This window comes from Aquarana catesbeiana, linkage group LG04 (genome assembly GCF_042186555.1).
Source record: "Aquarana catesbeiana isolate 2022-GZ linkage group LG04, ASM4218655v1, whole genome shotgun sequence".
NCBI lineage: Eukaryota > Metazoa > Chordata > Amphibia > Anura > Ranidae > Aquarana > Aquarana catesbeiana.
This window is the reverse complement of record NC_133327.1, coordinates 475,375,441-475,403,313: the sequence shown is the minus strand read 5'-3', so window position 1 is coordinate 475,403,313 and position 27,873 is coordinate 475,375,441. Positions and strand designations below refer to the sequence as shown.

The 27,873-nt window shown below is 44.4% G+C and overlaps 1 protein-coding gene across 1 annotated transcript in view; it reads left to right on the top strand.

The window, feature by feature from the left end:
• The window catches only part of NUP133 (nucleoporin 133), a 1,112,480-nt gene that overhangs the window by 88,659 nt on the left and 995,948 nt on the right, over nucleotides 1-27,873 (top strand). The window contains 2 exon segments of the mRNA XM_073627602.1: nucleotides 9,170-9,200; nucleotides 9,203-9,300. Coding sequence (XP_073483703.1) covers nucleotides 9,170-9,200; nucleotides 9,203-9,300 — 129 coding nt within the window.

The following is a 27,873-nucleotide window of genomic DNA, read 5'->3' as shown; positions in this document are numbered from 1 at the left end:
GGCATGTAAAGGGATTAGAGATGGATCCGGACGCTGCTCACGGCGTGCGTTCCAGAAACCAGGAAGTGCGTTCCAAGGAGCAGGAAATTACGTCAGTGCCACCGGAAATACATCGACTAGTTTCGCCAACTTACAGGGCGTTATCAAAGACTTGAGGTCTTTGATAATGCCCTGTAGGTTGGCGAAACGTGTTGACGTAATTCCGGTGGCACTGACGCCATTTCCTGCTCCTTGGAACGCACTTCCTGGTTTCTGGAAGACATTGATAGACTGGGAAAACGGGTGTTCAATGTCTTCAAGGATCTTGTCCTTGGTGATTTAGATGGGCTAGTTATTAAAAGACCGCACAATAACCCAGCCATCAAGATTGGGCTGAAACCGCTGTGTGAGAAAAGATTAAAAAATTTGCCCGCCGATAAGGGACAAATTTAACAATGAAAATGATGTGTTTAATATCTTAACCACTTGAGCCCCGGACCATTATGCTGCCTAAGGACCAGAGGTCTTTTTCCAATTTGGCACTGCGTCGCTTTAACTGCTAATTGCGCGGTCATGCAATGCTGTACCCAAACGAAATTTGCATCCTTTTCTTCCCACAAATAGAGCTTTCTTTTGATGGTATTTGATCACCTCTGCGGTTTTTATTTTTTGCGCTATAAACAAAAAAAGACCGAAAATTTTGAAAAAAAATGATATTTTCTACTTTTTGTTATAAAAAAAATCCAATAAACTCAATTTTAGTCATACGTTTAGGCCAAAATGTATTCGGCCACATGTCTTTGGTAAAAAAAATGTCAATAAGCGTATATTTATTGGTTTGCGCAAAAGTTATAGCGTCTACAAACTAGGGTACATTTTCTGTAATTTACACAGCTTTTAGTTTATGACTGCCTATGTCATTTCTTGAGGTGCTAAAATGGCAGGGCAGTACAAAACCCCCCCAAATGACCCCATTTTGGAAAGTAGACACCCCAAGGAAATTGCTGAGAGGCATGTTGAACCCATTGAATATTTATTTTTTTTGTCCCAAGTGATTGAATAATGACAAAAAAAAAAAAATATTTACAAAAAGTTGTCACTAAATGATATATTTCTCACACAGGCCATGGGCCTATGTGGAATTGCACCCCAAAATACATTCAGCTGCTTCTCCTGAGTATGGGGATACCACATGTGTGGGACTTTTTGGGAGCCTAGCCGCGTACGGGACCCCGAAAACCAATCACCGCCTTCAGGATTTCTAAGGGTGTAAATTTTTGATGAGTATTTTGAGTATTGAGTATTTTGCAGCTCTCATTTGTTTTTGAAAATAAAGAAAGACAAGAAAAAACATTTTTTTTTCTTTTTTAAATGTTCAAAACTTTGTGACAAAAAGTGAGGTATGCAAAATACTCACTATACCTCTCAGCAAATAACTTTGGGTATCTACTTTCCAAAATGGGGTCATTTGGGGGGTTTTGTGCCACCTGGGCATTCCATGGCCTCCGAAACTGTGATAGGCAGTGAAGAGTGAAATAAAAAATTCACGCCCTTAGAAAGCCTGAAGGAGGTGCTTGGTTTTCGGGGTCCCGTACGCGGCTAGGCTCCCAAAAAGTCTCACACATGTGGTATCCCCCTACTCAGGAGAAGCAGCAGAATGTATTTTGGGGTGTAATTTCACATATTCCCATGGCATGTTTGAGCAATATATCATTTAGTGACAACTTTGTGCAAAAAAAAATAAAAAATTGTCTCTTTCCCGCAACTGTTTTGAACTGTCCTGGCATTTTATGCACAACATTTAGAAGCTTATGTCACACATCACCCACTCTTCTAACCACTTGAAGACAAAGCCCTTTCTGACACTTTTTGTTTACATGAAAAAGTTATTTTTTTTTTGCAAGAAAATTACTTTGAACCCCCAAACATTATATATTTTTTTAAAGCAAATGCCCTACAGAATAAAATGGTGGGTGTTTCATTTTTTTTTTTTCACACAGTATTTGCGCAGCGATTTTTCAAACGCATTTTTTGGGGAAAAAACACACTTTTTAAAATTTTAATGCACTAAAACACACTATATTGCCCAAATGTTTGATGAAATAAAAAAGATGATCTTAGGCCGAGTACATGGATACCAAACATGACATGCTTTACAATTGCGCACAAACGTGCAGTGGCAACAAAATAAATACATTTTTAAAAGCCTTTAAAAGCCTTTACAGGTTACCACTTGAGATTTACAGAGGAGGTCTACTGCAAAAATGACTGCCCTCGATCTGACCTTCGCGGTGATACCTCGCATGCATGGTGCAATTGCTGTTTACGTTTGACGACAGACCGCCTCTTGCGTTCGCCTTAGCGCGAGAGCAGGGGGCGACAGGGGTGCTTTTTTTATTTTTATTTTTTTTTTCTTTATTATTTTTTTACTTTTTTATCTTAATTTTTAAACTGTTCCTTTCATTTTTGTTTTTTTAAAATCATTTTTATTGTTCTCGGGGAATGTAAATATCCCCTATGATAGCAATAGGTAGTGACAGGTACTCTTTTTTGAAAAAATTGGGGTCTATTAGACCCTAGATCTCTCCTCTGCCCTCAATGCATCTGACCACACCAAGATTGGTGTGATAAAATGCTTTCCCAATTTCCCAATCGCGCTTTTTACATCCGGCGAAATCTAAGTCATAAAATGCTCGTAGCTTCCGGTTTCTTAGGCCATAGAGATGTTTGGAGCCACTCTGGTCTCTGTTCAGCTCTATGGTCAGCTGGCTGAATCACTGGCTGCATTCTCAGGTTCCCTGTTGATACAGGAGAGCCAGAGAAAAACACGGAAGACGGTGGGGGGGGGCATTCCCTACCACGGCTTGTAAAAGCAGTCTAGAGGCTAATTAGCCGCTAGGATTGCTTTTACATGAAAGCCGATCGCTGGCTGAAAAGAATGATACCAAGATAATACCTAAACCTGCAGGCATCATTCTGGTATAAACACTCAAAGTCGTGAATGGCGTACCTGAAGACAAAAAAATGGTTAACAATAAAGCACAGTAAACGGTAAAGTATAAAAAATTGCATACCTGAAAAACAAACATGATAAAACATAATAACAATAAAACATTGCAGAATAGAATACAGTAAAAAACAGCAGAACAATAGAGAGAGAGAATAGAGAGAGAGAGAGAACAATAAAATGACAACTATTTTTTTTATTATATATATATATATATATATATATATATATATATATATATATATATATATATATATATATATATATATATATATATATATATATATATATATATATATATATATATTTTTTTTTTTTTACACTTTTTTTGTAACTAACTTTTATAACTGTAACCGGTTCCAGGTTCGGGTCTCTCAAAATGCGATGGCATCTTGGGAAACCCTGTGAAAGTGTGTCCTAGTCTGTGCAATGCTGTACCCTACTCTAATACTCAACTAGTGTATGGTAGCGTTCAAAACATTCACCAATGCAAAGACCAGGATTGTCAGGACAGGAGGGACAATAATAGCGGGTGTCACGCCTATATCCGCGCTTGCTGCAGACACGACATCTTTTTGGGGGGGGTTCGTTGGGTAGGGGTACTCGGGAGGACATAAAGAAAATGCCTCTCATGCAGCCGACTGCATTTGGTTGGGGATGTGAATGGGGGAAGTACGGGCGCTGCAGAAGTGGTGGGTTCCCAATTAGGATTGGCGAATGCAGCAGGAAGGGCACTATGGGCACGACGGGCCTGTGTTTGTCTTTTTGGTGGCAGCGGGACACTACTTGTGCTTGCCACCTCACCAGCTTGAACTGCACTTATGGGACTCGCCACGTCACCAAGTGTTACTGCAGTGCGGGTTTGACTACGACCGGGGTGTACTAGGCCACTGGTGCTTGCCAGTTCAATAAAAAGCTACCAAAAAAACTGTTAGCGATCGCAGGGATCAGGCCTGACTCTGCGAATGCTGCAGTTATGCGTTTAGTGTTTTGTAAGTGACAGTGATCGATCGATACTGCACTTGGGTGGGCTGGGCGGAGGGGCAAAACGCAGGTGCTAGCAGGTATCTGGGCTGATCCCGCTAACTGCATTATTGGGAACCCTAAACTGCTGGGGACGCTAGTATAGATCTGATCGGATCAGATATCGATCCGTTCAGATACTATACCACTAAGGGAGGCGTATGCTGCGTGCGTGGGTGTTAGCGGTACTGGCGCTAATCTGACGCTGCCTGGGGCGACGCATATCACCGCCGGGCGATCAGGGGGCTAAACCTTTATTCGGTAATAAACGGCGGGTGCCCTGACACTATAAAAAATAAACGAACTAACCAGCGTCACCCGTAACAGTTATACGGTGATCAGTGGTGAAAGGGTTAACTAAGGGGCAATCAAGGGGTTAAAACCTTTATTAGGTAGTATATGGGGGTCCCTGACGCTATAAAACGCTGACGGCGAACCTAAATATTTACCTCCCTAACTAGCGTCACCAGCGACACTAATACAGCGATCAGAAAAATGATCGCTTAGTGACACTGGTGACGGGGGGGTGATCAAGGGGTTAAAACTTGGTTAGGGGGGGTACCCTAGACCTAAATGGGGCTAACCCTAACTGTCCTAACACTGTAACTGTCACAAACTGACACCATGCAGTAATCAGAAAAAAAAAAAACTGCTTGGTGTCAGTTTGTGACGGGGGGGGGGGGGGGTGATCGGGGGGCGATCGGGGGGGGGGGGAGGGAATCGGGGTGTTTTGTGTGCCTGGCATGTTCTACTGTGTGTGTGTGTGTTGTGCACTCACATTACAGTCTTCTCTCCTCGGCGCCGGAACGGAAAATACCGAGCCGAGGAGAGATGACATCACTTCCTTTGCTGCTGTTTAGCATACAGCAGCAAAGGAATTTTCCCATTGGCCGGCGGCGATCGCGGGGGGGGGGGGGGGGGGGGGCGGGGCATATGTACGTGATTTTGCCTGCCCTTGCCGATGTACATCGGCGTGAGGCGGTCCTTAAGTGGTTAAGTGATCGAGAAACATATAGTAAAATATTATGTGATCCCACAAAGATTTAAAAAATCTAGAGATTATCATCAAACCGGATTTTCGTCGCTATATTGAACAAAAAAATGTATGCATATTTGGTTTCCGGTGGCTCCCTGCATACCGCCCATTTACTTCCAAAGATACCTAAACATGCTACTAAACCCCCTGGACGATTTCTCATTATCAGCAGGATAGATTCAGTTACATTGAGAATAGGTAGGTACATTGATTTCCATTTACAGCCTTTGGTCAAACAGTTGCCCCCTTATCTGAAGGACACCAAAGACACCATTCAACATTTGTCTAATATTGTTTTTCCTGAATGCTGTTTATTGGTTACAGCTGACGTGGCTTCTCTTTATACTTGTATTTCACATCAACTTGGATTTGAGGCAGTTCAATAGTATTTGTATCAGGATTCATCAGTGCCTCATAATCAGAAATTGTTTGTCATGGAGCTGTTATCCTTTGCCATAAGCCACAATTATTTCTGGTTTAATGGGCAATTTTATCTTCAGGAAAAAGGGGTGGCTATGGGGGCTAAATTCGCCATAGCCTTTTATTCATTGAGAGGGGAATATGAAGGTGAGGCGTATGAAAATGCAGTTATGGAATACATCATTCCCGCATTTTGCCCATTGAGAGCGGAGCATGTATGCGAGGCTTGGAGCGTTTACGCGTAATTTCCGTCTCACTATTTCTAAGGTGTGGAGCGCATTTGGTCACTTCCACCATCCCTATTGAAAGTGCAGTATGAAAACGAGGCGTAGTGCGCCTTGCGTCATTTCCGCCTCTTTATTAGCTTAACCACTTAAGCCCCGGACCATTTGGCTGGCCAAAGACCAGAGCAGTTTTTGCGATTCGGCACTGCGTCACTTTAACTGACAATTGCGTGGTCGTGCGACGTGGCTTCCAAACAAAATTGACGTCCTTTTGTCTTTCGTTCATTGACGGACACAGCACTTTAATCTTTACCTTAGGGTTATATCGCCACCTTTAGGAGAGGACTAGGCAAAACACATAAACAAGCACAGCACCGCCCAGGGAGCAGTCCTACTGGCTATAACCCCTCACTCTGCTTCCAGCAGCTCAGTTGTTTTCTGCCTAGTCTAGAAGGACCTGGCTCCCTGTGTGGACCAGTGGTCTTTAAAAATTTTTTCTTTTTTTGCTCTTTTTGCTTCCTGTGATCTACAATCAACAGCCGGGCTGGGTGACATTCTGGATAATATAGATCCTGGTAGTCTCACCAGCCTGGTCATCAAGCGTGTGTAGACCTTTAGCTACACGCTGGGTCAGTCGCGCCATGCCCCGTTCTGGTCCAGGGGCGGCCAGTGAGCTATATGCTCCGGGGCACACATATGACTGGGCTACTGCTGTCTGTGCCGCAGTGCGCCGTGGCCGACAGCCACCCCGTACTGCTCGGGTGATGAGTCTGTCTGTGGAGTGCGTCCAGCAGTCCCTGCAGGAGGGGTAAGTATGGTTCCACTTGTTTAGGCAGGTGGGAGCAGCTGGTCACTCCCTGGGAGGTCGATTAGGGGGTCTCTCTCTCTCCCTTCTCTCCCTGCCCTTTTCCCTCCTCCCCATTCTAAGCAGGGCACTGTGTGGCTGGGCATAGGGGGTGCAGAGCACGTACCTGGCCTGGGGGTCCTCCGGGTGGTCTCTGGGTCCTGGCAGGGGGTGGTGCTGTGCGTCCGTTTGTTCCGCTCGTTTATCCCTTTGTTTAATTGCGGTGGTTCTGGTCATTTATCATTTCACTTATTTGGGTTTGGCCCGCTCGGTTATCTTATCGTTTTTCACCTTCACTTGCCGACATGCGGGGCGAACGTTAACGCTAACAGTAACCTTGGCCATTTTGCATTCGTTTGCTACGTGCAGGGCGGAATGTTCGCCGCAGGAACCGCGGCCATCTTCCTGTAGCCACGGCCATGTTCTTGGGGTCACCAGGGACGGTGGCTGTTAGTTCTCCAGCACTGGGCGGCTGTTTAAGCCAGGATAGCGCGAAACTGACACAGAACAACCTGTCTTTTGGAAGGCAGAAGAGAGTACGGACAGCGGCTCAGCAGCACAATGCCTGGGTCAGGGTGGTGAGTCCTGCGGGGGGCCCCTCAGTCTGTGGCAGCTAGGGGGGGTAGGCATTTTTTTGTCTCTTGCCTTAGGTCCCTAAGGGTGACAGGCGAGAGTGGGTCAGACATGGCATTGGATGCAGGCGCTTCTTTCCCATGATAGCAACTGATTCCACTGCATCTGTGGTATCCATGGACGCTTTGCTGGCGGTCCTGGAATCATTTTTTGCCAGGCTGGAAGTGGTGTGCGGGCACAAGGTGGGTAAAACACCCCCCCCCCTCTTCTGGGTGAAGCTCTGATTCAGACCCAGGTCCCGCTGTGGCAGGCGGCCCTTGTTCTGACACTTCAGAGGTCGAGGACCATGACCCACCAGACAGTGAAGAGGACGCCTCCGTGTCCGTTTTTAGCGCAGGAAAAAGGGAGGGATGGAGGATACGGCTAGGGCATCTGCAGATGTGTGGGTCCCTTTTGGGTTCCACAAGCCGATCCGCACCGCTAAGGTGTTTTCCTACCTTACTTATTTTGATAAGTTTATTGACTAGGAGTGGGAATGCCCGCGTGCCTTTCTGGGCACTTCTTCTCCAGACACCCCTATGATAGCAACCGATTCCCCGCACCTGCAGTGCCCATTGACGCTCTGTCGGCGGTCCTGGAACCATTTGTTGCCAGGGTGAATGCAAAGCGAATGGCGGTGCGTTACTCCTTTGAGGAGGGATTCCTGCGAAAATGGGCATCTCCTCCGGTCGCTGACCCCCTAGTATCTAGGTCAAATAAGGTGACCACAAATCCAGAGAAAGGGCTCCCCTCTTTCAAGGACCCTGCCGACAAAGGCCGAGGCGGTTGCCCGGGATGTGTGCGGTTGTGGGGTCAGTGCTTCGACTGGTGTTAGTCACAGCTCTGGTTTTGGGGAAGGAACAGGTTTCCCCAGTCTGTGTGGAACTGGCAGACCAGTTGGTGCACGGCCTTAGGTATAGCTGTGATGCGGCCCGGAATACGATCCCTTGGCTTTCTAGAGCCTCGGTGTCAGCAGTAGTGCTGCATCACTGGATTTGCCTCAAGTGTTGGTCTGCTGTAAGGACATTTTGCATTGTGTATTGTATTGTACTATTACTGCATAACTGTTTCAGGTACACTTTTTTTCTTCTTTTTGTCCGTGGTAGTATGAACATTTGTGGCAAGTTATTTAACCACATGCCGACCGCCCACCGTTTGGCGGCGGCAGAATGGCACCCCTGCACGAATCGCTGTAGCTGTGCGGCGGCCGCTTTAAAGGGGTATAGGGGGCGCGCGTGCCTGCCCGTCACCTGGGAGCGTGGCAGGCAGCCGCAAGGCATCTGTGTGTGTGTGTGTACACAAATCCATGTTCTGTCAGGGGAGAGGAGACAGATTGTGTGTTCCTAGTATATAGGAACACCGACCGGTTTCTTCCCCCGGTAAGTCCCATCCCCCCCACAGTTAGAACACACACCTAGGGAACACCTTTAACCCCTTGATCACCCCTAGTGTTAACCCCTTCCCTGCCAGTGACATTTAAACAGTAATCAGTGGTTATTTATAGCACTGATCGCTTATTGCTATTTTTTAATTTATTTTTTTATATACCAAAAATGTGTAGAAGAATGCATATCGGCCTAAACTGAGGAAAAAAATGTTTTTTTTTTTTTTTTAAATTTGGGATATTGATTATAGCAAAAAGTAAAAAATATTATGTTTTCAAAATTGTCGCTCTTCTTTTTTTTTTTTTTTTTTTTTTTGTTTATAGCGCAAAAAATAAAAAAAAGCAGAGGTGATCAAATACCATAATTTTTTTGGAAAAAAGGACATCAATTTTGTTTGTGTACATCCTTGCACGACCACGCAATTGTCAGTTAAAACGACGCAATGCCGTATCACAAAAAAAAATGGTCCAATCAGGAAGGGGGTAAATCCTTACGGGGCTGAAGTGGTTAAATTGTGATTGCCATCCTAGGACATTGACTATAATTCTGTATAATGCCTGTATTTTTTATACACTAAAAAAACAAAAACACTAGGGGAAATATGCAACTTTTATTACCTGATCATTCTTTATTTTCTAGTCAGTTGCAGTAATGGCAGCTACACGTGAAGGACAGTCCGCTACTGGCCAAGTCTCTCACATGAAGAATTTTTCACTGAAACGTGTGTTGATTTTGGTGGCTCTGCTTGTGCATTCCTTACTGCTGTTAAGGTAAGCTTTTCTGAATGAAAACATGCTACAGTTTTTTCTTTTTTGCTTTTTTTTTTCTTGTTTTCTCTTGGTGTAGAATTGCTTATATTTTCTTTGATAATAAGTGTGATTGATACTTGACTGTGATAACTTGTTTAGAAAGCCATCGCCAGAAATTATTCTTCAGTGGCTCAATATATGGATAACAATGTGGAAACTGATGATTTATTTCCCACAATGACATATTAAAATGCCATGTAAAAAACCCATACTGAGTGTTCTTGAAAATTATAGTCCCCTGAGAGAACCATCTTTTATTATTCTTTTGCAATACAGTGCTGCTCAGTTATTGCAGTATTCTAGTCTGCTTCTCCCCAAGGTAATACATAAAACCTGGCCTGTTAGTGGGCCCTGAGGACAGGGTTGATGACCACTGCATTTAAAGATAAGGGTCACCATTTGGAATAGAAAATTGTTGGAGATGAGAACACTTAAATTTAAAATACGTTTTACCTGTCCATATCTAACACATTTTGGATGTAAAGGATACATAACGCCCTTTATTCCGCTAGTCCAATTAGGGATAGGTTTAAAATGACCTATTCTGAATGCTCTCCAGTCTGTCTTTATATATGCTCCTGTAAAAAGGATTAAGAAACCTAGATGTAACCGCTCTAATGCAAACTGCACTAGTATCATTATTGGCTGTTGCTGTGATGTGTATCTACTATGGATCAACTAGACTAACAGAGACTGTGCAGGAGAAAGCACCAGGATTCAATGTCAACATGGAGTCAGTCATTCTACCCTCCTGACAATTGCATCCCAATGCCCGCTCTCATAAGACCCCTTTCACACCAAGGCGTTTTTGCAGCGTTTTAGCGCTAAAAATAACGCTATTAAAACGCTCATAAAATGCTCCCCGTGCATCTCAAAGGACCCTTTCACACTGAGGCGTTGCGCTAACGGGGTGTTGAGAATAGTCCTGCAAGCAGCATCTTTGAAGCAGCTTTTGGGCGTTGAAAAAAGCGCATTAAAAACGCCCCTCTCCATTGAAATGAATTGAAAACGCTGTAAAAACGCCTGAATAACGCCTATAATCCGCCCTGAGCTGTAGAAAATTCACATGATCTCACAAAAAGGTAAACATGCAAGCAGAAAAGAGAGCATCTACAACAACAGGACTGAACTTGTGGGAAGGTCAGAGTGATTAAACAGACCATCAAAGTGCCAAAAAAACAAAATTAAAGTGCGAAAAAAAAAAAAAGAATTGATCTCAGAAAAATGAAGATTTGAAGTAAAACAAGACACTGCTTGTTACTTTACAAGACACTGCTTATTTTACATGATATCACAAAGGATAAACATGCAAGCAGAAAGATGGCATCAATAACACATGCTTCAACAACGCTTGAAAAACGCTGCTAAAACGCCTGCAGCGTTGTGTTAATTTTAACGCTAACGCCACTAAAGCGCTGTAACAACGCGGTAATAACGTTAAGGCGTTTTAGGGCGTTTTTGAAGCGCCTTTGGTGTGAAAGGGGTCTAATGATCAAACAATCAGAATGTCTTTTATGATACAAGTCCATATAAGTAAATCGTTGAAGTCCTTTCAAAAACGGACACTTCGCCCTGGGACTTAAAAGGAGATGAGCACCTTTGTATTGCCAATGAGTAACAACATTAAGTACATTAAAGTGGATGTAAACCCCCCAAAAAAAATTTTATATCATATTGTAGAGTATAAGATTTTCTATCACTTGAGCCCAGTCTTGCCACACAGGGTTAATCCATCTCTGAGCTATCCTTTTTTTTTTGTTCAGTGAGAAAAATCTTGACAAACTGAGAAAAATTTGGTCAAATACTCCCCCTTGCTGTGAGTGACAGCCTAAGACACAGGCATTATTTTTTAATTCCCACCCCCACTCCTTTCTTCAGCAGCTCTGCAAGGATTGGCTGTTCCACACCTCAGCATGATTTGACATGCTGAAGTCATGTGGTTACTTTCCTGTCTTTTCACTGGATATTAGAGATCATAGCAGAAGTTCAGCAGAAGTTCATTTTTAGATATGCACAGAGAAAATGCATATTGACAAGGGGAGTGTAGAGGTGGGCGGGGAGTCTACTGACATCACGACTCCACCCACTGAGCTCCAGACAACAGACCCACCCACAGAATATGCAGTTTTTCAGCTCTTATAACAGACAGAGGGGAGACATTTGACAGGTAAAGATACATGCAGGAGGCATGTATATCCTTATAGATAACCCCTATGGCAGTAGTTTAGAAAGTATGACATTGGGTTTACATCCACTTTAAATACAGTAAGTATTCCAATGAAGGTAGTACATGCATGGATATCATCAATAAAAGCCTATTCGTATAGGATATGTAGCATAAATGGATAAAATAATGGTACATATATGTGTGAGCAGTCGTATAACGCTTAGGCATCAGGTGTACCCGACACGTTTCGCAAGGCCTAGCTCGCTCTTCAGGGGTAGATGTGTATAAAGTGTACCTAAAATGAAAAGATACAAATTGGGTATGTAGCATAATATTAGTGCTATAGGCACAGGGTGGGGGTGGGGGGGCTTTAAGGGGAACCCCATACTCACCACAAAACATAGCCAAGCCAGCGGATGTATAGCTCCCAGACAGCGACAGCAATGGGCGGGGCCAAACAAGGACCCAGCCAGGGCAACATGGAGGAAAGGCATGGCGTGAATCGAGGATGTGTATCCCTAACAGTCTCACTGGGTCCATGGAGTATTAGCTGCAACCTAAATGAAATGTGTATGTCAGACAATCTGAAGTATCAGGGCGTGGAGAGTAATGTCATGTAAGGTATATCTATATGAATAAAAGACCCAAGCTAAAGATGGTGTGGGCATGGAGACTGTAGGGGAATATAGTGGAGAAATACCAAGGGCTAGCAAGAGTGACAGTGAAGGGATGAAAAGGGAAAGCAAAAAAGGGAGGAAAGTGGAAAATGGAGTAAAGTGCAAGTGTATGGTATAACTTGCAGTGACAAATAGGCTGTAAATAAGTGCTCAAAATAAACCATGTGGAGAACATGTGAGGTTACCTGAATGGAGTAAGTGTGTGATAGTATAGGTGGTAAATCACAGCAAAGAACTTGTGTGATATGTGTATCAGTGGAGAAAAAACAATGATCCACGCCATGCCGAACCCCTGACATTTATCCCCGGGAGAGCCCGACGTGTGGGCGCATGAGGCGTCCACTGTTATGGGGAGGTGCGCTTGCGCAAACATTCCCATGGATCATCCAGATGACACAACCGTAACAACGCCATGAAATCACGGGGGCCATGGTGCCAATGTGTAGGTGGCCCCACCTGCTATTAGAGCAGGCGGGGACAGCAGAGGACAAGAAGTCCCCCTTGGAAATGCATCGCAGCTCCCGAAGCAGAACAAAAAGCCGCCACCAGCCAAGAACAACACACCAGATGGATACGGATGTATGCCTTCACTTAAATATAAATTATGTGTTGAAAACTGTACGGCTGATGCACATTAATGATAAATATAGAATGCATATATGTATAATGTATGTAGTGGCAATGGTGACCACATACCAGTTTTAGGCTGATTGGGTGTCTTCCACCCGGGTTCAGTGTAAAATAGGAGAAAGGTCTGTTGTCACCAGTGACACACCTCCATCCCTAAAATATGCAACAAAACAAACTCTCAAAAACTATAGTCCTTGATAACACAATCAGGAGGGAATAACGATGGAAGCAAAAAGGAAAGGTAGTGATTGTTGTAGGTTTGGTTGTGGTTGTCTCGTGGTCATAGTAGATATCAAGATTACAGAAAAAGTAAAAAAAAAATAAAAATAAAAAATAACCCTTTTACTGCCATGCCATGCCTCCACTTTTAAACTCAGCTGGCCTGACCATTTTTGAAATTTTTCCATTACATTATTTTTCCTTTACAGCTTTCTGAGTTTGTAAAAGACCCCCAAACCATATATTTTCTGAAAGCACATGACCAGTAGAATAAAAAGGGGCTACTGATTTTTAAGGCCCTGCGATATTTGTGCATATGTTTATCAAAGCAATAATTTCAGTGAAAATACACTTGAATCATTATTAGCAGATAAAAAAGCAATTTTTACAAAATTCCTGCTAAATATAATCCCTTAACCTGTATTGAGTTAATAAATAACAAATAATTGTAAACTTTAAATTGCGCCTTTTTGAGAAATGGTGAAAATCAAACGTTTGCAAAAATTTAAATACCCAAATTTCTCAAAGAATCTGGAGGTTTTCATTTTTCACTCACAGCTTTTAAAGTTTGTAAAAGACCACCCAAACAATATATTTTCTGAAAGCACATGACCCATAGAATAAAAAGGTGCTATAGGTATTTAATGCCCTTTGATATTTGCACAAATGTTTATCAAAACAATATTTTAGCTAAAAATACACTAAAATCATTACTAGCAAATGACCCAGCGAGCAATCTTGAAAACCTCCTGACAACCACCTTTGGCAGATACGCATTCTGGGTAATGTTTGCAGTGGAGAGAGCCCATTGAATCCCTGCCTGTCCGCCCCCTCCAGGGAGCTCCACCACGTACCCTGATAGCGTAGCGAAATTCCTTAATTTCAAGGACCACGACAAGATCCTCCGCCTGACCAGGGAGAGGGGAAATATCCCCCACGCCAATACACATGTGGCCGTCTTCCCAGACTTCTCCAATGAGGTACAATGGCAGCGGTCCAGGTTCCAGGATGTTAAGCATCGTCTCCACGTCCTACACCTCAAATACACTATGCTGTACCCTGCAAAGCTTCGGGCGGAGTGCGATGGCCGAACCCACTTCTTTGAGGACCCTGAGATGGCGTCCACTTGGATCGATCAGAGGGATCTCGAGACTGAGTATACCACACTGACTACAAGCTGTGAGTAATTTTCTTTTCTCTCCCTTTCTTCCCCCTGTGCCTGGAAAGCTGCCCATTTCCATCCTGACGCTTAGCCCCTCAGTGGGTACATTACATGTTCATGTCCTTGACCGGAGCAGGGGGGCAGACCTGGAAATCATTTCCTGTAATACACTGATCCTCGCAGCATGCCTGCCACCTTTGAGCGACCTTGCTGACTCATGATCCCCGTTCTCCCCACACCTGAGAGATGTCTGGAGGACAGCATATCGAACGTTGCTGAGATTCTCTACCTCAATTTACCTACCACCCTGATGGCAGACGGAGCCTCCCCCTGCACAGCTGTAATGGTGCTACACTTTTATGGCTCCTACAACCCATGCACTTCTCAGAGAAGAAGTCGCCCCCCTAGGATCTCTGGGAACTTCTTTACCCCCTGTTAGCCTGGCTGTTCTTTCTCCCCCTTCTTTTGCTGTTCATTACGGGTATCTATGCTCCCTTGCAATTAAGTTCCCCACCTCCAATGTGTTCTACACGTTGATGTCCCCTGTTGATGCCTGGTTATGGGGTACTATGTCCATGCCAAGTTGGGGTGGCAGTGGACTGGGTGGGAAGAGAAATTTTGTGGTTGTTTTTTTTTTTTTTTTTTTTTTGTACAACCATGTTTACAACTGTTTATCAATACTAAAGGTACTATGTTATTATCAAACATGCACAACCGATGTTGGTTGCCAATGTGTTTTATGCTATCTGATGTGTCTATACCTGCTCTGCCGGTCCTGGTCCAGTTGCGGTCTATCATATACGCCCTATCCCTGCCATGAGTTCTTTAAAGTTTCTCACGTGGAATGTTAGAGGCTTGCGCAATAAGATTAAACACACAGCAGCCCTGACATTTCTTAAGTCCCTGCGTGCTGACATCATCACGCTAGTCGAGACCCATGTCACGGGCCACTTACAATCCTCTCTCAAAAAGCCTTGGATAGGTTGGGCCTACCATGCCACCCACACCTCTTATTCCAGAGGAGTATCGCTCCTAGTTGCTAAAAGGGTACCGTTTAATCTCATGCTGCTCCAGACGGACCAGCAGGGCAGATATGTTTTTATCCACGCCAACATTAACGGATCCCCTATCCTGATACTAGCTTATGTGTGTCCCCCCCCCCCCCCATACAACTCAGCTGTAATTAAGGAGGGCCTTGCCTTTATGACATACATATAGCTCTGTACCGGCAGTGTGGATGGGGACTTTAACATGACCCTCATCCCCGCTGTGGTCCGAATGGGCACACTGGGGCCCCCCCCCCCCCCCCCTTGACCCACCAGACTGTACCGCATACTGACAGATTTCGCTCTTGTTGACACTTGGGGTCATAAGCATCCGCACACTAAGGTCCTCTCATGCTTCTCAGCCAGTCACAACACGATGTCACAAATCGACTATTTTAATTTAAAAGCCTCTGACACCTAAACTGGGAGATGTGGGCTTTGCTCCGAAAATTCTCTTGGATCATGCCCCCTACAGGATCACGATCCAGCTCCTGAAGGCATCCCCTGCTCCTTCTTGGCGGCTAAAGCCATTTTGGTTGACTGCTCTGCAGGACCAGGATGACATCCCTGCGGAGCTGCAATACTACTTTAAAGCTAACGGTGACTCTGCCACGTACGACGTGGTGTGGGAGATGTTTAAGCTTCACGCCTGTTCCTTGCTCTCCACGTGTATCAATTGACTAAAACGATCATCGAAATTCATTGTTCAACAGGCTGCAGAACACCTACAGGTGCTGGAGGAGGCGTTCCATCGGGAGCCTTCGCCCAGCAACGCCAACAGTCTTAAGATTCAGACACGACAGGTCTCTCAACTGCACATTGAAAAAGCTAAGCAACGCATCTTTTTCTGTAGACAAAGGGTATTTGAATATGGAGAAAGATCGGGCAAACTACTTGCGTACCTCGCCCATCTAGACTCGCGCCCCCCAGTGGTGGTGTCATTGATTGACCCGCAGGGGAACGACATCACTGATCCGCAACAAGTGGCGGAGGGATTCTACCATACACTCTATACTTCCCGAGTCACCCACACTCCCCAAGATACCAGGGACTACTTAGCGGGAGTTAAATTCCCTAGATTGACTAATGACCAGCTTGAGCTCCTGGAGGCCCCTATTATTAAGGAGGACATTTCCGAGGCTAGCTCCTGTCTAGCCACATCTAAGGCCCCCGGATCGGACAGCCTACCACTTGCATTCTATGCCACTTACTCTGAGATTCTAACCCCTAAACTTTACGACCTGTACAAATCCATATTTGATTCGGGAATCCTACCCCCCTTTATGAGAGAAGCCCAAATTGTAGTAATCCCCAAACCCGGTAAGGAAGCTAAATACCCCAAATCGTATAGACCCATCTCCTTACTACAGGTAGATATCAAAATACTAGCTAAGATTTTAGCTTCACGCCTTAGCCAGGTCATTCTGTCACTGATCCACCCTGACCAGACGGGTTTTATGCCAGGGAAAAACACAGCTATGAATATTCGCCGCCTATTCATGAACATTCATGGGTCCCATGATGAAATCAGTTTGAGGGCTGTGGTGGATCTGGATGCCGCCAAGGCCTTCAATTCTGTGGAGTGGAATTACCTGTGGGAGTGCCTCTCGGGATTTGGATATGGCCCCAACTTCATTCGCTGGGTTCAGCTCCTATATCGATCCCCAAAGGCCAATGTGTTCGTGAACGGCTGGCTCTCTGACCAATTTCCGCTAGAGAGAGGGACCTGACAAGGCTGCCCCCTTTTCCCCATGCTGTACGCATTGGCTGTGGAGCCATTGGCCATCATGATTCGTGCAGACACTAGCATTCGAGGCCTTAAGATAGGGAGCCTGGAAGAAAAGACCGGAATGTATGCCGACGATGCGCTCCTATACTTGGTGGACTCGGGTCTCTCTCTCGTTGCAGCCCTACACTCCATAGAACGTATCGCTAGCCACTCAGGTCTGAGTATTAACTGGTCGAAATCCCAGATCCTTCCGATAGACCACTAACCCTCCACTGTCCACGTCCCCTCCTCTGGCTCTCCCAAGGGTCTCCCTGATCAAGTATCTCGGAGTACAAGTCTCCAGATCGCTCACAGACTACACATTCTTGAACATTGAACCTTTGTACACTCTAATCAAGACCAAGACACAGACTTAGGCCAGATTACCTCTGGGTGTTATGGGACGCATTTGTTTAGTTAAAATGATACTCCTCCCAAAGATACTTTATTTGGTGTGGCATGCCCCCCTGTATATACCACAAAAATTCTTCAAAATAATTGAATCCAATCTTAATTCGTTTATATGGGACCACAGTAGACACAAATTATCTTGGAGAATCCTGAAGAACCCAGTAACAATGGGAGGAGCTGCTATTCCAGATTTTCAGGACTATTACCTTGCCTCCCAACTGTCCCATTTCTATCATTTTGACAAAAAGAGCTACCAAGATACCAACTACTACTCTGTGAGTGCCCAGGTGACCCAGCCCATACCCCACTTCAGTCAGTCCACAGAGCCCCATTGACAAGACGCCCCTTCCAACACAAAGCGGACATGCTGACACATCACCAAAGGGTGTGGCGGATGGCACTACAAAAACTCGGGACCCCACAGGTCCACTCGCACACCCCTCTCTGGTTCAGCACCCACTTACCCGAACTGTTGTCCATTCCAGACCCGGTGGCGTAGATACGCCATTGGATCCTGTACATATACCAGATCATGACCCCTACGGGACCTAAAACATTCCAATCGCTAAAGGACGAATTTTCCCTCCCCAACTGCCTTCTCTTCGGGTACCTACAACTCCGCTACGCTATACAAACCCAATTTACTGGCTCCGACCCATCCCTGGCAGTCCCTTCTATTGTAGACACAGTCACAGGTACTGAACCAGCCAAACTAATTTCTACCCTGTACTCGCCATCCGCCTTCCTAGTACCACAGCATTGGCCTATACTGCCAAGACTAGATGGGAGGTGGATGTTGGAGTAATTGAGAATGAGGAATGGGATGAAATTTTGGAGGATGTGAAAAGTTTCCCCCAAACTGTCAGAATGCCTCACACAGTCGTATATTATACATAGGACATATCTGACTCCTCAGAGGATAGCGCGTTACAAACCCAGAGTGCTGCCAATGCGACCACACCCCAGGCTCCCTCTATCGCCTCATATGGTCCTGTCCAATTATACATACTGGCTACAGGTGGTTTGTTTTCTGCATGACCAGATGGGCTGTCCTGCTACCCTAGACCCAAAGATGTGCCTGCTCAGTCTGCTGCCAGACTTAGACGCAGACAAACCCCTCCGTACCTTTCTACATGAGACGCTATTCATGGAAAAAAAAAGTAGTGGCTCGCAATTGGATGCAGGCCCTGCCCCTACAATCCAGTACTGGAAAAAAGAGATTAACGACACTCTTCTATATAAAAAGCTGATCTATGTACATAGAGGATGCCCGCTTAAGTATGAGAAGGTATGGAACAGATGGTTAGCAGATGGTAAAACGTGTACTTGATATGTTTATCCCCCCCCCCCCCCCCCCCTCATCTCTCTCCTTTTCTTTAGTACTGGTTCCACCCCTGATGGATAATTTGCCTTATGTCACACAGATATTTCAATGTATTTATGTATGTACTACTGTTTTAGCCATGTTGGCTTATACCGATTTATTTACCATGCATATACTTTATTAATAAAGTTGGTTTTCCAATTTAAAAAAAAAAAAAAATCATTACTAGCAGATAGAAATACAGCATTTTTTTTTACTAAATTCCTGCTAAATTCCTGCTAAATATAGATCCTGTAATGAGTTTATAAATAATATATTTGTAACTTTTAAATTGCACCTTTTTGCGAAATGGTAAAAACTTCTCTCAAAATCTGGAAGTTTTCGTTTTTCACCTACATCTTTCAAAGTTTGTAAAAGACCGCCCAAACCATATATTTTCTGAAAGCACATGACCAGTAGAATAAAAAGGTGCTACTGATTTTTAAGGCCTCGTCATATTTGTACAAATGTTTATTAAAACAATATTTTCACAAAAAATATACCAAACTCATTACTAGCAGATACAAAGACAGCTATTTTTACAAAATTCCTATTAAATATAAAAGCTTGACCTGTATTACGTTACGTTGGGTCATTATCGTTAGTTAGGCTGCAATTTAGTATATGTATTACTATTATACGAAATTGGTTAGGGAAGCCTTCAATAGAAATCCCTAGCAATGGAAATGCTGGGGAGGGTGGGGTTAGAACCCCCGTAAATGAACTATTCTACAGTGCCACAAGATATGAAGTAGATTTCTGGTTCGCCACAATACCGCAGGTTAAGTCAGAGCTATGGGCTCACGCATCCATGCAGCTCGCCTTCCCCCAAGTTCCCTTTTTATTAGGGCCCTTTCACACTGGGGCGGGGGCGGCGTCGGCAGAAAAGCGTCGCTATTGTAAGCGGCGCTTTATATATATATATATATATATATATATATATATATATATATATATATATATATATATATATATATATATATATATATATATATATATATATATATATATATATTATAATTTGCACAGTTTTAAGTCCTTGAGTCTATGTTCTAGGTATCTCTTGTCGCTGCTCTAAATGCCATACATCAGTGATGGCGAACCTTGGCACCCCCAGATGTTTTGGAACTACATTTCCCATGATGCGTATGCACTCTGCAGTGTAGTTGAGCATCATGGGAAATGTAGTTCCAAAACACCTGGGGTGCTAAGGTTCGCCATCACTGCCATACATGCTCTGTAAGCTGATGACCATTTTCAAATCTGTATATATGACCATTTATACCGCGTTATGCTAGGCCTGTTGGAATTTGGATCTATTTGTGAGACTTTCAGTGTTATTTGACTATGCTTTGTTTTCTATTTTTTCATTTGACTGTAAGCTGCAACTTTCTGGAAAAGAAAGGAATAAGAAAAAAAAACACAAGCTTTTGGTTTATCATTAGATTTTGCACATTTCAGATGCCTAAATGGGACCACGAGGAAATATTTAGGTGCAGGATACAGAGTTCTAGCTGTTGTATAGGGAGTGGAATTGGATGTGTATTGGTGCATGGAGTGTTGGTAGTAATTCTTTTTGGTTAAGAGGTGGCATTTTTAGACTGGTATGGTGACTCAGGAAGAGGGTCACATATTAAAATTGTGAGGAGTAAAGTTCTGGCTGCTTAGACGAAAGAAGAGAAACCTCCCATGAGCGGCCACAGTCAGTGGTCCACCAGTAAGGCTTAACTAATCTGCGTAATTGATTATAATCAATTCTTAAAGCATAAATCCACTTTTGTTTAGAAAAAAACATCCCCCCCCCCGGCTGATCTATATACATAGCAAGGATTATATCAATCTTTGTTGCAGATTCCTACCTTTTTTGTTCTGAAGAAATCCATGTATGTTTGTCTGTGCCTCTGTGCTTTGTGGGTCTAATGTGAGTGGTTTCATAATTACCAGTCAGCTGTGGCAGCTGCAGAGCAGTAATGAGGAAAGCTGCTGGGCCTGCATCCCTTTTAGATGTGTTCCTATTGGAAAAATTACATTTTTGTTGCAGAGGATGCCTGAAATCTGGCTTGTATCTTAGGCAAAATGGTGAAAAAATGTAGTGCATAACAATAATACATAAATATCGTGATATTTGTGTAAAAAAAATGGTATACTGAAAAATAAACTAAAAATCCATATAAAATGATAGTCAATCAACCAAGTATATATTGAGCAAAATGGTTGCCCGTGTCCAAAATTAATAAAATAAGTGAATGTCCAACTGTGTGAACAAAGAGAACCACCGAGTGGTGTGGATCCCAGAATGGTTAAAATGGGTATGCAGATCCGTCCGTGGAAACGACATCAAGGATGAAAAAACATCAGTGACTGAATATCAAGTATATGCTCTTACCAGATCAGGTGGACTCTACTGTCAGCGACATGGAGTCATCAAGGCAGTGTGCCTTGTAGATATCCAGGTGGTTCAGACCTCTAGGATGGAATCCAGGGAAAAGCTCGGAGAACCTTCCAAATCTACCGCCAATTCTGGAACTTCGGAAACCGAAGTTCCAGAATTGGTGGTAAATTTGGAGGTTCTCCGACATTTTCCCTGGATTCCATCCTAGAGGTCTGAACCACCTGGATATCTACACACCTGCCCTGGGTGACACACTGCCTTGATGACTCTATGTCGCTGACAGTAAAGTCCACCTGATCTGGTAAGAGCATATACTTGATATATAGTCGCTGATGTTTTTTCACCCTTAATGTTGTTTCCACGGATGGCTGGGATCCACACCACTCGGTGGTTCTCTTTGTTCACACAGTTGGACATTCACTTATTTTATTAATTTTGGACACGGGCAACCATTTTGCTCAATATATACTTGGTTGATTGACTATCATTTTATATGGATTTTTAGTTTATTTTTCAGTATACCATTTTTTTACACAAATATCACGATATTTATGTATTGTTATGCGCTACATTTTTTCACCTCTTTGTTGTTCTTTGTTTGTCACATTGTATGTAGCTGCTTATTTCACATTTGTTTTAGGTTAGCGCAGTGTTTTTCTACATATCCTCACATTGTATCTTAGGCAGACTTCTGGGGAAATTGGTGAGCCAATCACACAAGCAGGAAATGTTTCTCGGGAGTGGTCAGTGTACAAAACTCTGCCATGTAGCCATATTGCGTTGCATTTATAGAAAATTACAGCGGCTGCAGGTTGAAAAGGAAAGGTATTTTTTAATAACATTCAATTACAATATGACTTTTTCCCCACGAAAGTGGAGTTACCCTTTAACCACTTGCCAACCAGCCGCCATGTTCCTTTTAAGGAGCCGTAGCAGGTGCACCGCTGGAATCGCACGCACCCGCTTTACGGTGGGGGACCTGATGCGTGTGTCCGGCCGCAATGGCCACCCGCAATCGCAGGAACGAGAGCCAGAATGGGGATATGTCAATGTAAACAGACAGATATCCCTGTTCTGACTGGGAAGTTAGAGAGAGGTCTGCTGATCCTAGTGATCAGGATCAGCGATCTCTCTCCTCCTCCAGTCAGCCCAGCCCCCATACAGTTAGAAACACTCCCAGGGAACACACTTAACCCCTTGATCGCCCCCTAGTGTTAACCCCTTTCCTGCCAGTGACACTTATACAGCAATCAGTGGCTATTTTTTCGCTCTGATCGCTGTATAAATGTCAATGGTCCCAAAAAAGTGTCACGTGTCCAGTCTGTCCGCCGCAATGACGCAGTCCCGCTAAAAATGGCAGATCACCGCCATTACTAGTAAAAAAAAAAAAAAAATATATATATAAATGCCATCAATCTATCCCCTATTTTGTAGACGCTATAACTTTTACGCAAACCAATCAATATACGCTAATTGTGATTTTATTTTTTACTAGAAATATGTAGAGAATACATAATGGCCTAAACTGATGAAGACATTTTAGTGTTTTACAGTAAATTTTTGGGGATGTTTATTATAGCAAAAAGTTTTTTTTTTTTTTTTTTTGTTTTTGTTTATAGAGGCGATCAAATACCACCAAAAGAAATCTCTATTTCTAGGAAAAAAGGTATCAATTTTGTTTGGGCATGTCACACGACCGCTCAATTGTCAGTTAAAGCGACACAGTGCCATATCGCAAAAAATGACCTGGTCATTAACCACCTCAATACAGGGCACTTACACCCCACTTCCCTGAAGACGTTCATACGAAACGTACGTCGGAGCGGTACATGGTCACGTGATCTCCCCCTACGTCCGGTTTCTCTGGTTGTTGCACACGCCGGGTGGACCGCATGCCGACCATCGAGGTGGTATGACGGCATTCCTATGGTGATTCTTACCCAGATGAGCGAGCAGCCCCAGTGCCGGGTAGGCACTTTTTAATGTAAGCGGCCGTTTGGCTTTACCTTTGTTTTCTGCTACTTTTAATAAACTGTATTACACTATGGAAGATTTTATTGTCTTTCACATATCCCATGTCTGACAACCGAGGCAAGAAGGGTTCTCTGCCTATACCATCCAGCACCCAGCCGTCTCATGTGAGGAGGCACAATCCTGCAGAAGCGCTAATGACTCTTTTTAAGTAAAGGAGTCATTGGTATCTGGTCAGCAGATATCTATCTACCACTGCGAGGTGTATCTTAATTCTTGGTGATGGATTTTCCATTTGTTCGTACAGAGGAATCAATACTTATTGGAAGATTATGTCTCTTCATTGTCATTTATTGTGTTTACTCAGCTATTTGGACTTCAGTATTCATTATCACTTTTTCTATTATTGTGTGCTATAAGTTTTTATTTTCCACTTTTTATTTTTTACGCCTTTCACAATTTTTTTTCTTTTGTTGTTAACCGCTAGCACCCCCTACATATTAACTTATATATTGATCAATTTTTGCTCAACTTGGGGAGCAGCTTATTACTAATTTATTATTTTTTTCACTTACAATTTTTCACTTATTTTTTCTACTTACAATTTTAGTTGGCGTGGAGTATATTTTTTTCTTTATCACTTACACCCCCTTCCTTCCCAAGCCAATTTTCAACTTTCAGCGCTGCTTGCTGTTTAAATGACAATAGTGAGGTCATGCTACACCAGGGGTCTCAATCTCAAATTGCCTGGGGGCCACATGACAAGTTTTCATATCCCATGGGGGCCGCATGCAAACTTTCAAAACTTCAAAAACAATAAACTATACCAGCAACATTATACTATACCCAGCACTGGGGTCAGCAGACGCATTATAATCCCCCAGCACTGGTGTCAGCAAACGCATTATTAACCCCCAGCAATGGTGTCAGCAAACGCATTATTAACCCCCAGCAATGGTGTCAGCAAATGCATTATTAACCCCCAGCACTGGTGTCAGCAAATGCATTATTAACCCCCAGCACTGGTGTCAGCAAATGCATTATTAACCCCCAGCACTGGTGTCAGCAAACGCATTATTAACCCCCAGCATTAACCCCCACACTCCATAATTACCCCCCACTGCACACATAGCCCCACACTGCACACATAGCCCCACACTCCATAAAATACCCCCCCGCACTGCACAAATTTCTACCCCAGTCACCCCACTGAGGACTTTGCCTCAGTGTGTGCCTCAGCCTCACAATCTCCCGTCCTGAGGTGGCAGAAGGACCCTGGATCGGGGCTCCGGTCTATCGTCAATGCCTAGGTGGGCGGATCGATGAGCGGATCCTTCCTCCGCTCCTTCCTCCGCTCCTTCCTCTGCTCTGTTCTCTTTCTGGGCTGCAGCAGCGTACAGAGGAGATGGAGAGGTAAAGCTCTTTGGTGCCTCCCCCTCTGCTGTGCCTGGGTGTAGTTCAAAAAGACATCCTGGATAGAGGTCGACCGATATGGGATTTTCTATGGCCGATGCCGATACCGATATTTAGAAATCGGGGCAGCCGATGGCCGATATATGATGCCAATTTTTGTGGACGATATTTTAGGCCGATTTAAAAAAAAAAAAAAAAAAACATAAAAAAAACCTCACCCACTCCACTCCTCCCTGCTTGTTTGTCGCTCTACCACACACTTGATGTCCTCAGTACAGATGGCACTGATCGGCAGGTGGCACTAATTGGCACTGACAGATGGCACTGAATGGCACTGGCAGGTGGGACTGGTTTGGAACTGGCAGGTGGCACTGATTGGCGTGGCACTGGCAGGTGGCACTGATTGGCATGGCACTGGAGGTGGCACTGGTTGGCAATGGCAGATGGCACTGATTGGCGGCACTGGTTGGCAGTGGCAGGTGGCACTGGTTGGAGGTGGCACTGGCAGACTGGTACTGATTGGCGGTGGCACTGGTTGGCACTGGCAGGTGGCACTGATTGGCGGTGGCACTGGCAGGTGGCACTGATTGGCACTGGCAGGTTTCACACTGAGCAGAGTGTAACTGTGTGTGAAACTGACAAGTAACAGAGGAGCTGTCCACACTCAGCGCTTGATGCTTGTGTGAAACTGACACATAAAACAGAGGAGAGAGACAGAGGGATCTGTGAGAATTGAGGTTGATGTCGGGGTGGGCGGGACCCAGCAGCTATCAAACACCAGCCAATGATTGGGCTGCTTAAGGAAAGGGGCGGGCCGCTACGCTACAGATCCCATTGGCTGGTGTTTGATATTGGCCGGGTCCCGCCCACCCCCGACATCAACCTCAATTCTGACAGATCCCTCTGTCTCACTCCTCTTGTTACGTGTCAGTTTCACACAAGCATCAAGCGCTGAGTGTGGAGAAGGGAGGAGGAAAGGCGGCCAGTGTTATATATCGGCCTAACGGCCAAATATCGGTTGACCTCTAGTCCTGGATCGGCCATGCCTGCGGGCCATTTTTAACCGGTCCACGGGCCGGTACTTTGAGACCCCTGTGCTACACTGTACCCAAACAGAATTATCATTTTGTTCCCACAAATAGCTTTCTTTTGGCGCTATTTGATTGCCTCTGCGTTTTTTTTTTTTTGCTTAACAAATAAAGACCTAAAAATTTTCAACAAAAAAAAAAAGTTTTTCTTTTGTTATAAAATTTTGTAATTAAGTACGTTTTTCTGCTTCACTGATGGGCACTGATAAGGCGGCACTGATGGGCACTGGTAGGCTGCACTGATGGGTGGCACTGATGTGCAGCACTGATGGCCATTGATGGGCTGCACTCATGGGTGGCAGTGGTGGACACCGATGGGCGACGCTGGGCACTGAAAGGCTGCACTGATGGGTACTTATGGGTGACACTGAGGCGGCACTGATATGTGGCACTGATGGACACTGATTGCATTGTTAGGCATCACTGATGGCACTGGCAGGCATTGGGTATGGACACTGATTGGCAGCTGCCTGGGCACTGAATGGCATTTCCCTGGTGGTCTAGGGTGGCATACCTGGTGGTCCTGGATGCAGCACAGATCCCCCCCCCCCCCCCCCTCGTCAGGAGAGCAGCGAATCGGCTCTCCTCTACTCGCGTCTGTCAGATGCTAGTGAGGAAAAGCCGATGAACAGCTCTTCCTGTTTACATCGTGATCAGCCGTGATTGGACACGGCTGATCATGTGGTAAAAACCCTCCGTCAGAGGCTCTTTACCGAGATCAGTGTAACGGTGTGTCAGACTGACACCGCACCACCGATCGCCACGATGCGCCCCCACGTGCGTGCGAGAGTGGTCTTCTGGGAGGCCGTCACATGACGTCCATCTAGAACGAGAGCTGCGCCGCCCAGCTGTCACCTATATGGCAAAATGACGGCGGCAAAGTGGTTTCAATATCCTGACCGGACGTCATATGACCTCTTCAGAATAACAAGCCACTGCGCGCCCCCGGGGGCGCACATCGCAGCGATCGTTGTTGCGGTGTGTCAGTCTAACACACCGCAACTCCGATCTAGGTAAACAGTCTCTGACGGAGACTCTTAACCATGTGATCAGCCGTGTCCTGATCACGAGGTAAACAGGAAGAGCCGTTGATCGGCATTTACACACTTCCGTCTGTCAGACGACAGTAGAGGAGAGCCGATTGACTGCTCCTCTGACAGGGGGGTCTGTGCTGATCGATTATCAGCGCAGCTCCCCCCAGGGATGCCCACGTTGGACCACCAGGAATGCCACCACTAGTCACCACCAAGTATGCCACCCTAGACCACCAGGGATGCCAATCAGTGCCCACAATGGGCATCACTGATTGGCAGACATTGTTTGGCACTAATTTGGCCACCTCATTGGTGCCATCTCATCAGTGCCCATCAGTGAAGGAGAAAAATTTCTTATTTACGTTTTGTAACCGAAACAAAAAACATTTTTTTTCAAAATTTTCGGTCTTTTTTTTTTTGTTTAGCAAAAAATAAAAACCCCAGAGGTGATCAAATGCCACCAAAAGAAAGCTCTATTTGTGGTAACAAAATCATAAAAATTTAGTTTAGGTACAGTACCATGGCTGCGCAGTTGTCATTCAAAGTGCGACAGCGCTCAAAGCTGAGAATTGGTCTCGGCAGGAAGGTGTATAAGTCCCCTGTATTGAAGTGGTTAAGGGAAAGTGTAACAAAAAAATAAATAAAATGAAAGCGTCCCTGTCCCCGCATGCTCACACGCAGAAGCGAACGAATATGTACGCTGCGCCCACATATGCAAACGGCGTGTAAACCACTTATGTGAGCTATCACCGTTGACGTTAGAGCGAGAGCAATAATTTTATCGCAAAACCTCCTCCTAACTCTAAACTGGTAACGTGTAAACATTTCTAAAGTGTAGCCTGTGGAGATTTTTAAGTACTGAAGTTTGCCTCCATTCCACAAGCGTGCGCAATTTTAAAGCGTGACATGTTTGGTATCTATTTACTTGGCGTAACATCTTTCACATTATACAAAAAATTGGGCTTAGATTAGTGTGTTTGTGTTTTTTTTTTGCCAAAAAAAATGTTTGAAAAATTGCTGCCTAAATACCGTGTGACATAAAACATTGTTTTATGACCATCATTTTATTCCTTAGGGTCTCTGTTAAAAAAGCATTTTATGTTTGGGGGGTTCGAAGTAATTTTCTAGCAAAAAAAATGATTTTTTTACTTGTTGGAGAGGAGTGCCAGAATTGGCTTGGGCTGGAAATGATA